Source organism: Haemaphysalis longicornis, unplaced genomic scaffold, assembly GCF_048455015.1.
Source record: "Haemaphysalis longicornis isolate Haplotype H1 unplaced genomic scaffold, Haemaphysalis longicornis Haplotype H1 scaffold_7, whole genome shotgun sequence".
In the NCBI taxonomy this organism is placed as follows: Eukaryota; Metazoa; Arthropoda; class Arachnida; order Ixodida; family Ixodidae; genus Haemaphysalis; species Haemaphysalis longicornis.
In genome coordinates this window covers 83,467,450-83,482,058 of record NW_027526422.1, presented here as the reverse complement: position 1 = coordinate 83,482,058, position 14,609 = coordinate 83,467,450, and the positions used below count along the sequence as shown (strand labels likewise).

At 46.8% G+C, this 14,609-nt stretch overlaps 1 protein-coding gene across 1 annotated transcript; it reads right to left on the bottom strand.

Annotated features, from left to right (window-relative positions):
* Positions 1-3,496: 3,496 nt before the first annotated feature.
* LOC144146018 (mite group 2 allergen-like Ixo r 2) lies at positions 3,497-12,394 on the bottom strand. The gene is made up of 4 exons (XM_077677934.1): positions 12,227-12,394; positions 8,427-8,531; positions 6,016-6,188; positions 3,497-3,736 (listed from the first exon to the last, which is right to left on the bottom strand). The coding sequence occupies exons 1-4, from the start codon at positions 12,303-12,305 to the stop codon at positions 3,656-3,658; spliced, it is 438 nt and encodes a 145-aa protein (XP_077534060.1). The 5' UTR covers positions 12,306-12,394; the 3' UTR covers positions 3,497-3,655.
* Positions 12,395-14,609: the final 2,215 nt, after the last annotated feature.

Sequence of the window (14,609 nt, the reverse complement as noted above, 5' to 3'; positions counted from 1 at the left end):
AGTTAGTCTGTCTTCATTTTTTTTTCTGTGTTGGTTGGTTTAGTTAGTGTGAGCTGAGGCTTCAGGGGCCTCGGACTGAGGCCCTCTTCCGCTTACGAGCTTTTTTCACTGGACAGAAATGTTTTTACCTGGCTTAGAACGTTGATCCGCGTTTGCTCCTTGTGGGATTCTCTGTATTGCACACTGCAGTTCTACACTTGCGATCGTATACAGTTCACGTTATCCTCAACGAATTGCTCATGTTAGCGAGGGATAACTGAAGTTACGACTCCTTGAATAAATGAAGTCCGTGAGCGAACGATGATGAGGCCAAGCTTGCGTCCACTTGGCTTTGGAGTCTTTCTTTCAAATTTGGCTATATGAAAAAAAAAATTAATTATTGTTAATTCTTTCCTCGACGCGTAGTGGTTTACACAAAAGTTCTGCTCTGTTTTTTTTTTTTTTTTGCTAAGTATATATATAGGCGTACTTTCATCAGCGGAATATTTTGTAGCGCTTGGGTTTGTGAGATAAGCAGACATATCTGCAAAACAGCGCTGTTAGTATCATGCCGCCCCAGAGGAGCACAAAATCGCTGCACTAAGCTAGGGGGGATGACCCATATTCGTTATGTAAATGTAGCGGGCATATGTGACAAAAACTGCCTGGCGAAACTAGACCACCGACAACAACAGCGCCGGAGAGTGCTTGCTTCCCGTTCCGGAACGGGGTATATCTGACGTCGCCCACAATCAGCAGGGAATATCTTTCGCATTTTTTCGCTAGTGCCGCGGCCATCCGAGCTCTCGCGGTGGGGCAATTAAAATTGATTTCCGGCATCTTTCCGGCCACCGCTAGCTGCAAAAATTCTTGGGAGTGATCTCCGCAAACTATTGAAGCCAGTTATGTTAATTTAAGATTCTGAATTCGGTGATCGCGGTATGCATCCTTTAACCTGCATACGGACATTTTCGTTCTCCGTGCACCGCCTCCATCGAAAAATTTCGGATGAAACCTACGTCTTCGAGGCGCGAGCGATAATGAGCAGACTTGTCGACACTGAATGGATTCCACGATCGCTTTCATAAACGTTTTCACAAACTCTGTATATATATATACTGAGCAAACAGGTCGTTTAAAAAAAACTTGGACAGACTCGAGGAAATTCGGCTAGCGATAAAGCTTTCGTTGAATCCGTGTTGACCTGGAATATAAAAACAGCTAGTGCCCATCCAGTTTTTCAATTTAAAATTGTATAAAAACTTCAAAGTGGGCCAATAGAAACTTTCTTGAGTTATCACCTTAAAACTTCTATAGATTTTTAATGAGCTTAGAGTTAGTTGCTATAGTGAAGCCCCTACAAAAATTAAAAACCGCTTTCGTGGAGGAGACGCCATAGAACTTTTATTGAACGAGTTCGCTAAAATGTGTATAGAATCTTTATCGAGTCTGAGTAGAGTAAGTTTTTAAACGGAGGTCTGTTTTGAAATTCTAGAGATCTTGTAGCGATGAGTAGAGTGAGTTTTTATAGGGAGGTCTGTTTTGAAATTCTATAGAAATCTTGTAAAGATGAGTAGAGTGAGTTTTTATGGGGAGGTCTTTTTTGAAATTCTATAGATATCTTATAGAGATGCCTCGTTAGGGCATGAGTCTGCCATGACTTTCTAATGAGTTCCTTCAGACTCTATAAGAACTCTATAAAAGTTTAATAGGATCGCAACGTTCGCTTTTGTAAGGTGTGTTCTCGCATTTCTGCAGTTCGGACAAGCACATCAACGCACCCAGAGATGCCGTGGGGTCACTCTTCTTCTGGAATCCTTCGGGAGATGAGCCTGGAGAAGTTCACCTTCTCCGGAGGGTTCAAAACTGGCTCACCACAAAAGCTTTGGACCAAGGCCAAGAGTTTCAGCATGCCGACTGTGTAGTGCCGCATCTCCCAGGGGTACAACCCTTCCCGTGGGGCCATCGGTTGCTGTCTTGTTGTTAGAGTCGATCTAACGTTGTTGCAAAGCCATTCTATTTGTTGCGTCGCCGTTTTGCTTCACTCAAGGAACAACCTTCGTCGCCGCTTAGGAACGGGATTGGCTGCACAAGCAATCCGGAGACAGCCTTTGAAGTGTGCTCTCGGTGGTTTTAGATTGCATTTCACGTTTTAGCTACCCAAGATGAACACAATGAAGTTTTGGGATTTGGAATTTACTTTTAACGAGGGGCACGTATTCTGGTGTTACCGCACCGGACCCCAAAAACCTGTCCTAACCTTCCAGTAAGGACATTTCAAGGTAATAAAAAATGGAATATTTTTTTCATCTTTACGCTCAGCTCTTTTAAAGTATTGTGACCATATCAGCTGAAGGACAGCTTTTCGAATCAGATAACTAGACTGCGGACGGAATGTTACCCCGTAAATCTTATCCTCATGATTGTAAGATGGATAAAAAGCAAACATTCGGCTGGTTCCGGGACGCAGCCGCTACTGCAAAGAAAAAAAACAGCACAAATTCAGAGAATCATCTACTAATGCGCAGCATTCTTTGGCGGCTTCTCTATAGTGTGAGCTCTTTACAGCCAAATGTGGCTGTAAATTGTACGTGTATGGGCGTGGGAAATTTTTCCACAAAATGTTCTTTTTATTGCACGCTCATTGACATATCGAACGGGGTTTTTTTGGTACAGGTAACCCATAGAAATGTCTAAGAACTGTGTTATAAGATTTTTCCATAACGGCCACCTGATAGGGAGAAAAATTATTTTATATGAATAACGCGTTTTAAAGATTTCTCCACAACTATTCAGTTCACTGATAGATTCAGTCAGTTTGTTGCTTACAAATGCTGCGCGTACATATCTCCAAAAACGAATTTCATAATTTCGTCCAAAGAAGCACATAAACAGACGAGTGGAAGTTTAAAACCACACTCTTGAGGAAGTGGAATTCAGTTTAATTTTCGCGCCCTCGGCTTGCGCGCTGCATCTCTGTGGACTTTCCGTAATTACGCCCGTCCCGTAGGAAGAAATGTTATTTATTATAAATCTGTGAGTGATGTTTATCCTACACACCTTCTAAGATAACACTTCCCGTAGGTAGGGAGAATACATTTATTGACATGAAGGATTAGGGAGCGTAGGGCAGCGCACTAAGGGTCGCGACGAACTCACTGCTCAGGGAACGAGCTCCTTCTGGAGCGGCGATTCGAGCGGTCCAATGCGTACTGGTTAGGGGAATTAATAGGGGAGAATGGGTCTTCTGCTAAAGCCCACATTTGGTGTTGGACCATAGACATTTCCACGCAGCGGCATGGGTACGCATTGTTTGAGCATACCATGCACCTTGGTACAACTCATTTCTGTTATAGCCCGGGATAGTTCAAGCCGTTTCCCATTACCACCCGCCCGCGTTAGGAGCCCATTTATTGACAGAAGCCTATGCATTGACAGCATTGTGTACAACTACACTGTGAACTATCTTATTGTGACTCGTTTTCACGATCGTCTACACGTGTTGTAGCACACAGTATTGGTTTCACAGTTTTTATTGAAAGCGCCGATGAGAGCACTTCACCGGCTCACTAAAAATCGTCATTGAGCGCGCGCGCTGAGAGGAAAGTGCGCACAATGGTCGGTCTGCACATATAACTACGCTTCCAGTGACGTCGAAAGAGGGCCGTCCGCAGGTCTACTCGAGGCGAATTTTAGTCTCCGTGCAAACGCTCACGCCGCGGTCAAGTTTGAGCTCCAACTTAACAGTGGTTACCATCTGCAAAAAAAAAAAAAAGAAAACAAAGAAAAGAATGAAGGGAAAGAAGGAAACGGAGATGTCATTGCAAGCTTTACTTCAGATACGCTACATGCAAAAACTTCAAAAATTCCACTGCTGTGCCTCTCGCAATATAAGGTGACAACATAATCGAGTCCCCCGGTGTACCACGGGCACCTTATTTGCAAAACGTACAGACCCCCATACCCCTGAGTGTAGCCCTCTAATACGTAGCGGAACTACTGTTGTCGAGTACCAGCTTGAGACAGAACTAGAACAACCCGTGAGTTGAGGCGCGGCTACCAGGAGAACTGCGATTGCTGTTCCCACTTCCCAAACACATCTAAATTGATTGATTTGATTGATAGATTGCGAGGTTTAACGCGCCGGCGGTACACAGGCGATGGGGCGCGCCGTGGTGGGGTTCTCCGGATTAATTTTGACCACACGGGGATCTTTAAGCTGCTCCGAAATATGGAACACTTTTTCGCTTTTCTTCACCATTAGAAAACCGCGTTCTCGGGCTCAGCAGCACAACCAACGCCTTAACCACTGAGCCACCGCGGCGAGTTAAACTCGGCGAAATCGACATAGACGATTCCGTGCGTCCCCGCTTCTCATACACCAGTCAAGCATACACACCACTCGTCCCAGCTTGTGCCTGCAACTTCTACATTTCCGTGGAAAAGAATTGGTTCATCGACTGTCGCACATATGAGTTTGGGAGGTTAAGTGACCCCGAGGCGGCCACAACGGAGCAGTTTTCGGGTGTACATTTAGCATTTACAAAAATATCATAACTTCGGTGAAGGTAGAACCAACCTAAGTGGGCTACACTGGCCGCAGAGCAATCGTAAGTACGTGGTGCAATTAATGGCGAACAAAAGGCGTTGGTATCTAACGTCGAGTAAATGCTAGCATATGGGGTGGTTTAATCACCACAAGCAGGAAACAACTGCGCACACGCACTTGAAGTGACTCGAACTGGCAGAAAAATTTTAAACTCTAAAATATTTTATGGCCATCCTTTACTTTCGCGTACATCTGGCGGAACAAGATAGGTGTCCTTTTGCTTTGCAAACACATGAATTCTCATTAAGGATAGTTTTTTTTTTTTTTTGCGTGGACACCTCAGACCATGGTATGCTAACGCCGATAATGATTATGCTTGTCTGAACACCGTAAAGTTAGCCCGCCAGTTGACTCCAAATGTTCGTTTTTACTTTCCTTACACTTTTTTTCTCTCCTTGAACAAGTTGCCTCCTACACGTTCACACGTCTTCTTGAGTGGGAAATTAGGGAAGATTAAACATGATTGCGTCTGTTCTGTCGTGGCGCGACAGGATCCGCAATTATTTGGGCACCCAGGCCTAGTTAGCGAGGCCCAGAAGTGTGAACAACGATTCCTACTACACCATGACCATTGATTATCTCGGCGAACCAATCAGTAAATGATTTTGATTATCAGCCTTAGCGTTTTGGGATACTCGCTCCTCGAAAAGGTGAAATAAGCAAATGAACTTCGGTAATCTCGTCATCAAAATTTCACAACTGTGCCCACAAAACCAAAGCATATTAGTCGTGTCCCTGAATGGTCCTGATACTTCAGAAGCAGTCAGCCAGTACGCCCTTGAAAACGGGTTTTACCAATTGGTGTAGAAGTCTGACCGACTCTCCCGGAGTGACCATGTCTATCCACGCTCAATGTCTACTGCGTGAACTATGAATTTTTGTGCCATTGACTGACTGAACTGTATGAGTTTTCTGATTAGCATCCCAAGAGTGAAACTTGTACATTACAAGAATGGGCCTTTTTCCAGTTGCGTAGCCCTCTTGCGACGGCCGCCCGAACCACGCTTGGGAAATTATAAAAGAACACGCTCTTTTTTTTCAGCCTGCCCTGCGCAGTTGAGGAAGCTGTCCCAGGCACCACGCGTGGTTTTTATGGTAGAGAAATGTTTCGATGGCAGCCGTAGCGCCTACCTGTCAGCCGCTTTCAGTGCTCAGAAAACAGAGCAGCACTTAGCTGAGGCGGCGCTCGCAACCGGCTAATCCAATATGGCATCGTTTTGTTCACCTTTTGCCCCCCAATAATGGCGGATCAATGTCTGGGAGCGAGAGTAGCGCATGCGCAGAGCGCTACTGGAAAAAGGTCCATTGTGACCTTCTTTATCCCTCCACCCACCCATATTTATTCCCCCACAGGAAGCACGGCCTCTCGTTTTAACAAAGTGTTTCATTCCCACTCTCACATGATCGTCACGTGATTAAATACTCACCGGCGGAGCGAATACTGGGACTGGCATTGTCAAAGTGCCGCTGTACTCCTGACCCTTCTTGATGGGACACTTCACCATGTACGAGCACAAGTCGGGCTTGAGGCCGGGGACCGGAACCCACATTCCAAATACCTTCACTCTGGCGGTAACCGTCGCCGTCGCGCTGTCTTGATCTGCGGATCATAAGGAGCATGAAGAGTGTGAAGCAGAAGCTGGAAGCGATCCTGCTCGGATCGACACAGGGCTCGCTGCTGATGGGTAAATTTAGGGTCGATTAGTTTCAGAGGAAAAGTTTGCGCTAGAATATTTCGGACCGATAACCCATCTATCGGAACTCGTAAAGCAATTTCGTATCTGTTATTTCTAACAGGGGGCATTTTCTTTAACTTTTATTACCAACTGCGCGGGAGAACTGTGCGCAACACTGGAGTCGCGTACGAATTCGCAGTCGTCAAAATTATCAGCCGGTGGGGGTTATTTCCACATAGCCGTCTGCATTTAAAAAGCCTAGTATACTGATTTGTGCATATAATACCTTGTCTATTTTTGGTAGGAACTTTGAAGAAAAACAACATGCAGTGTAAAGATAGGCGCAGCCATGGGGAGTCGTCTTTACTCTGGGCCCTTAGTCCAGGTCAATGTCATCACTGCCCCTACAGGGAACAAAGTGGTAGACCAATTACGGATGACCCGTTACGTCGTCAGACGGCTGATCTGTGCTCTGTTTTATTCTCAGTCTTCCGTCACAAGAGGGCATTGCGATCGACGTTGCCGCCGATTTGGTATGTCTGGCTGTGTTAACGTGAACAAAAATGGTCCCAAATGCATGGACTCGGCTGCGACTGGTTGAGTTGGTTGGCAAATTCAACTAACCTCGACTCTCCAGCGCATATAAGAACTCTATCCAAAGAATCGAGGTGAGAGGCGACCAAGTGCGGACCGGGGGGTTTGTGGAAGGGGGCCTGCTCAGCTCCTCAAGGCCAGTCAACTCACCCCCTGCCTTCGGGTCGAACCAACTCACCCCGACAGCTCTTCGACTCAACCGTCCCTCAACGAGTTCATGTGCATGGGGCCATTGTTTCAGGAAACAAAAAAAATTCACCACTTCCCGTAGGGGAACCCTGAGTAGTATGCGAAGCTGCTATGGGGTCGACTCAAGTGGCGCCCCCAGCGGAGTATGCAGCGGCTACCGTCGCGCCTCTAACCCTAAGCTGCTTCGCATTATCGCGCGTGGAGCCGCAGGTGTTGCCATTCGTTGCGCAATCCCGGAGAGGAGAGAAGCTTCGGAGAGGAGAGGAGGAATGCCGGAGAGAAGAGGAGATGAGACAAGGAGAGGACAGGAGGGAGAGGAGGAAGCGCATGCGCAGTGGGGGTGTGGACGCCGCACAACGGCGGTCGCACAACGGCGGAGGGAACAGGCGCGACCATAAGCTGCTTCGCATCTAAAAAAAAAAAAAACAGACGCAGGGAATGTGACGTATTATTCGACTTCATAACGTGTGTTAGAGACATGTGCATTTATACATTAAACTCTACAACAGTAACTTGAGAATGTGTAATTACAAGAGAAGCAAAGCACATTTACGCTAATAGCAAAGCGAGATTCCGTTTACTCGTTCAAAGGGAGATTCCGTTTACTCGTGGGTACAAGCGAGCCACTTCCTGAACGCAGCCAGCGCCATAGTTCATTTTGAATTCTCCTTCTATCGTGTTCCGCCTCGGTAGCCTAGGGGTAAAATCACGGGTTTTTGCGTGTAAGGCCTGAGCTCAACCCCCAGCAGTACCAAAAGTATTGAAAGACCCCGTGATTTTTGTTTTCACAGTAAAACATTCCTTTGGCTCCATTCTACGCATTCTTTTCGTAAAGAAGGGAAGCTTCCTATTTTTTACGTCGATTTAGGGACTGGGCGCGGTATATCATCAGTTTCGTTAACGTTCTGCATCGCTGCGGAAGCGCCATGGCTTGCACCTACCTCGGAACGGTATATCGCAACAGCGAATAAGCAGGGCTCGCAAGAAAGAAGGCGAAGGAAACAACAGAAGGCACGCGCTGATATCCTAAATGAGAAGATTAAAACCAAGAGAGAAAACGAAAACGATGCAAAGGGAAAGGAGCCACGACAATGGCAATAAGAGGATACAATCGCACCGATGGAGATGTGCAGGAAAGCACGAAATGCCGATGGACCTACCAGACATAGAGACCTACCATTCACCCTAATCGCACAGATTGAAATAATATCTAATGCTTTAGAGATCCCGTAAGTGTCTCCCTGAGTATTTTTAGTGCTAGCATTCGAGCAAAAGACCCCTCCGTTCAAAATGTGCATCGCGCTGCAGAACTGGTTTCACTGAGCTCCTGAAAGGTTCACTCTTTTCGCAAGTTGGCGAAAAATCAGGGCTGAACTTACCTGCCACGATCGTGAAATGAACTTTGGTTTCACTTCCACGCTTGAAGACGCAAGGGTCGGAATCGCACAGCTCGATTTGAGCCAGCTTGATCTCGGCCTTGCTTCCTGCAAGAAAAATAAAACATGACAATGATTTATTATTTACAACGTACCAATAAAATCTCTTTGTCAAATGTAGTCAGCAGGGGTTACAATCAGGGATCGAACGATCGGTCTGTCCGTGGTTTTGTTGCCGTGCCATCAGTTTTATATCTCGTGATAGGGAATTATATCGTGCCTCTGTACCCTGACTAAATATTAGTAAATAAACGATATATCACGTCGGTATTTATCCTCCATTTAACTGGCACGATTTAGAATAAGGACCTATCGAAGTTGCAAGAGCTGTTCCTAAGAGTTGTCGAATGAGGTGATGGCGCGCTCCTATAGTCAGTAGAGATGATTTCTCCCCGTTGACTTTTTCAACCGACTCCATCTGTTGACTTGTTTTGTTTTGTAACGTCTGAAATTGCTACCCGCAGGTTAGGAGCGCTGTTGCTGCCGAATTGCTGTTCAATTGCTTAGATTCGCATAAGGACACGTCAACTTTCCGCTACATACAACTTTGCTGTTTCGCCATCGTATACCGACATACAGCTTAGAGCATGAAAGCTGCGATATGCGGAGTCAAATATCTTCAAAAAAAAAAAGTGGGTAGGGAGGGGAATATGATAGAGAATAGAAACTGTACTGCGAAGTCCTTATGTCAATAAAATAACGAAAGTGCGACAGCAGAAACTATTCTAGCAAGCGTGGATGTCCAGTGCCTCGTCAATAATTGCAATTCACTACTGATCAGACACTGCGCTTAGGAGATCTGCGCAAACATACGACCAGAGGGTGAAATTCTGCTTAAGTGGATAGATATTGCTTTTTACAATGAAGTTGTAATTGAGTTTCGGGCGTTTTTTTAATTGACAACATTTAAATTGTGTCTCACCACAAATATCTGTCGGCACACAAAAAAGCTAATATCTGTAAATTCCTTTACGGTACACAACGTACAATAAAACTTCAAAAAGTTAGTTTAAGTAGTTGTTAAAAAGTGGGCGTGTTTAGTTTGCTGCGAAAAATGCAAATATTGCTATAAAAGCATTTTTTTCCAACGGAGACACCGTAAACCTTTTTAGCCGCACAGATCGCCATCGCTGGCGAAATAGAAACCAAAAATACCAGTGGTGCCAAGACCGGCTACTTTAATTTACCAATGACCGCTTCAAAGACGCGCAAAAGGTGCATCGACAATATTTATTCATGAGGGAAGGAGTGGTATTCGAAGCAGCAGCTGTCTGTTCAGCGAATGCGTCCGTATAGATCTACAAAACAATGGAAGCATTCACACGCGAAGGTAGTACGACTTTAAGAGCCAGCTGAAGCCGAAACGAGTTCTGGAAGGTCAGGTGTTTCGCACTATGAGTGTGCTGGTGTAAGAACATCACGCCTGAGCAGTTAAAGTTGAGGTTTAGAGGGCAAAGTCGGGCAAAGCATCGATGCGTATGCTAGACTTGGAGTCGGGAGAGGACGACGGCGACGACGATAATGGCCGCGGCATGGGCGTAGTGCGGAAGTCGGGGAAAGCACGTTGCGATAAGCGTGAAAACCACAACGAATCCAGTCCCTCGGACGTTGGCAGAGTAGTCGCGGGCGGCGAACGTGGAATTCTTGCTATCGTGGCAGCGGAGAAGACCGCCTTCGTGGTCGGCGCTTGCGAAGTCGGCTGCGACGTAGCTTGACGGCGCAAGTGACTGCTGGGTGGGGGGAGGGTGGGGGGAGGGGGGAGAGGTCGCTTTAAGTCCGGAGAGGGTACGCTGTCGTCAGATCGCTCATCCTTAGTATGTGCGGGACTTGCGTCGTGAAAACTGCGTCCGCTCATCCAGGCTGGTCATATGAAAGCTGCAGCTTATAGAGCCTGGGGTTTTTCGCGTGGGCTGGAGGATTGTCGGTGACAACGTCCTTCCCGTCGGTTTTCTGTGATAGGTAGGTCGTACAAACTTGTTCCAGCTTGTCGGAGGACGGGCTTTCGTCGTGATTGGTAATGAGTAACACAGTGTGCGAGCTCTGATCTGAATATGCAGCTATGGCTGACCGAATGGGCAAAGATGGCGGGTACAACCAACGGAGTTCTGGACTAAGGACCCCGCCCGCCTACCTGCTCTTCAGTCGAATAAATCTTTTTCCTCCCTCTCCTCTCACGCGGGCTATGTGGCGACTGCAGTACAGCTGGAGTGGACGTGTCAGACAAATCCCAGGTGGTCGAAATCAGTAGCGGTCCCAGAAAATGGTTTTAGGTGGGGCGAATGTTTTTTTTTTTTTAGGGGTCCCTTTTTTAGGGTCCCTTTTTGCGCAAATTCTGCGGAGGAAGTGATAAACATGCAGCCATGTGCGCGTATGCGGTGTAACCCACTTACGCACAAATCACTTGGCGACACAGTGCTTTCTAGCGCGCGCTAGGCGGTGCAACGGCTGGCTCGAGCCCGCATTTCTGATAATCGCAACATGTTTATGGCCGCGCACAAGCGGGATTTAACCTCGCGCAAGTGGAATGCTTTAAAAAAACAAAAAAATAGGAAGCTGATGACCTGTTTGGGGGGGGCGATCGCCCCCTTCGCCCCCCCCTTGGGACCGCCACTGGTCGAAATGCGTGGCGAAGCGGCGTCTTCGGCTGACATCTCCAGGTATGTGAACAAACACGGGCATGGTTGTTAACGAAATCGCGCTTGTGTCCACGGTGGCCGCTTGAATGAAAGGGGGCTAACGGGGTTTCCTCAGGGGCCAGCCCGGTGTTTGAGTACAGAGGGGAGGCAGCGCAGATACAGTGCCCAACACACTGCTGGAGTGTGGGGTACAGGTGTTAGTTGTTACGGCTGAGTTGACGTCCGCTGGGCATAGCGTGGCCGTAGTAGTATATAGTGGTGCCGTCATGCGGTGGTACCATCGACGCCAGCATGCTGGTGCGAGATAGGAGGACCTAAACAGGAGTGGTTCAAGGCTGGGCGGCTGGCGCGGGTGGTTTTAAGTACCGAACATACCACGCGAGGAGTGCTACCGTGAGCTGCGAGCTGCTACAATAGAGAGTTTTAGCATAGCGTGCTCCGTCCGCTAACGCTACGGCGGCGGGTAGCGGGGCGCGACTGGGGAGAGCAAATTCGTCACGGTGGGGTGGATTAGTTCCGCGCGGCCTGCCTTCGCCATGCCCGCTCTTTCCCTCCGCTGAGGGGCAACCTCCTCGCACTCCCCGCGCGCGCATGCGCAGTCTGCTCCCGCTACCCGCTAACCTTAGCGTAGCGTACGGGAGCCGCTATGCTAAAACTCTCTAATCTAGCTTACCCTCCCCATCGCCGGGGCCCAGAGCCCAGCTTATGGCGAGGTGCAGGGCTTGCCTCTATTGCTATTCATATTCCTATGATGTAGCCCCATTACTAACTGCACCATATTCCTATCATTTGTTGTCTTCGTGATTAGTGTTTGAGCGATGTACACCACTCCATTTTTGTGTTTTTTTTTGTCAACTCTGCCGTGTTGACCGTATGAAATGTGCTGTATAGGTCGTTAAAACTCCCACTCCTGAATGGCAAACACTGATTTATGCCTATACAAATTCTAATTTACACAACCCTGCATGCTTGACTGGTTCTTATCCGCTAAAAAAAAAGCAAACACGCTTTTGTATTGTTCTATTCTACTTGCTTCTACCGAAGCGAGTTTAAAACGACAGAAAAGCGAGGAAGCTTGATGAGCTATAAGAAGGACACAGTGCTTACCACAGTCTTCATACTTGAAGCTATGGCGCTGCCCTAAGGCAAGACCAAGAAGAAGGAGGACAGCGACGTAGCGGAGCATGATGAGAAGTGAGGTAAGTTGTCTCTCCGTGTAAGTTTGACGTTTGCGCGCTCTCTCCGCAGAATGTCGACTGCTGGCGGAATCAGGAAAGCGGAGGGTTTAAATAATACACCACCTGGCAGCTCTGTGAATGGCTCTTTAGCATGAACAATACGAAGTGCACGCGTCATCGTTTCATCTCATATCACTGCTTTGTCTCCAAATAGCTTATCGTGTCTGGCTGTGAAGTCAACCACGCTGTGGTCTCATGACCTTGATTGGTTGACTCTCGAGGGTGGCCGATGTGCTGATACTGAAAACCGTGCATAAAATCATTAAGTGTATTAAGATAGCATTCTAGGGCACATTATATGAAGATAAGCTTGTACAAAAAATAGTGGCTACAAAAAAAGGAGCCTTACGCAATCCTTTTGTTCTGATAAATCAGCAAAAGGTAACAGTACTCGTCAATTATCGAATGAAGGAGGGTGATGTACCCAGATAGGGCTGCTACCCAAGTGGCGAATTCACAATGTACGTCAAACTTTGATGAAAATTGGTCTTAGTGTGAAACCGACGTCTTTATCTGAGAAGCGTCAGCCCTGATTTATTTTTTATCGCCCTGGCAACGTTCAACGAACGCACCTTGTCACTGAGGGTAGCTTAGCTGTACTACTATAGGAGCACTCGGACATCAGGTGGGATACTATAGGGTTAAAAGAAGTTACAAGGAGAGGAGAAGGCTTCATTAAGCTTACTAGCGGACATATGCTTCCCTACAGGGGAACCCAAAAGAAGAAAGAACACGGGGTGGGATTTTTCAATCCACACAGAAATATCAGGAAAAGCGGAGGAGTTTTTCAGCGTTAATGAGAGAGTCGCGGCTGTTGTGACCAAGCTAAACAAGCGATACAGGTGAAATATAGTACAGACGCATGAGCCAACAACCAGCGATCGTGATGTCGCCGTAGATAGATTCTACGACGAAGTCGGTCAGAGGCTAATGGGAGAAAGGTCAGTATGGGAAATTTTGGAATAGACAATCGCAACAGTCGAGGAGATACATCGGTAGAATTTGCAGAGACAAATAACCTGAGGTTATTGAACAGATTCTTCTGCAAACTAAATAATAGAAAATGGATATGAAAAAGTCCCGGTGGTAAAACCAAAAACGAAGTTGACTTCATTTTAAGTGACAACCCGGGTATCGTACAAGACGTAAGGGGCTAGGTAAGATTCAGAGCAGCGATCACAGGATGATTAGCTAAAGCTGAATCCCAGAAGAGAAAGAAGGAAACTTGTGAAAACTAAGAAACCCTGCACGGAGTCAGTCAGAGCCAGCTCGCAGGAGTTTAAAATAACTCCTCAAAACAAATTCTTGCTTCTGAACGAGCAGAACGAGGTCAGTGTAAGCAGGCAGCCTAACATCGGCACTCAGTGAATCAGCAGCAGCTGTGGAAGAGGCAACATGTAGGGAACAAACTGCAAAACTAACTAAGAAAAGGAAGGAACTAATTGCCAAATGTAGGAACATGCAATTGGTAAGTACGGCGGATCGTATTGAATTAGCTGAGCTGTCTAAACTGATTAAGAGGAATAAAACAAACGAAATTACCGCATACAACATTGCAGTGATCGAGGAAACGCTGCCAATAGGGGGAAGCTTGTAAGCATCCAAGAGAAAGCTAGCCATCGGGGAAGACAGGATTTACGCACTCAGAGATTAGCAGGGTGATATTACGCACAACTTGGAGGAGATTTTAAAGAAAGCAGAACGATTATACACTAGGCTGTATGCCGGCGTTTTTTCACCGTTCCTCGACTGCATATGTTTCTGTATTAATGCGTCATTTTATGTACTCGTGTTACCCACCGTGCTAAGAATTTGTATGAATAATGCAGTATCTAGAAATAAATAAATAAATAAATAAATAAATAAATAAATAAATAAATAAATGAAACTTTATTGGCACAAGGATGGCGACTCGGCCTATGTGGGGGCGGGTGTGGAGGTGGTGTCAATTCAGGAAAACTACATTCTCAGATGAACGCCAGTGGCGAGAGCGAAGTCCCACAAGGAGGCAAACACCTGCTAGGCTGTGGCTGCGGGTGGGTAGAGCCAGTCCGTCAAACACGTCACGCTGCTGTGATTGCAAGACGTGCGCTCCGCGTGCAGTCCTGGACACGTCCAAAGGAGATGTTCAATGGTCGGTGTGGCTCCTAAAGAGCACGTCACGCACGTGGGTGGTGTCATGGCCTGGTGTCATGGTGTCATGAATTGCTTGCGGTAGTGCCTTGGAGAACGGGTGGGCGCCCTTTTTTTGG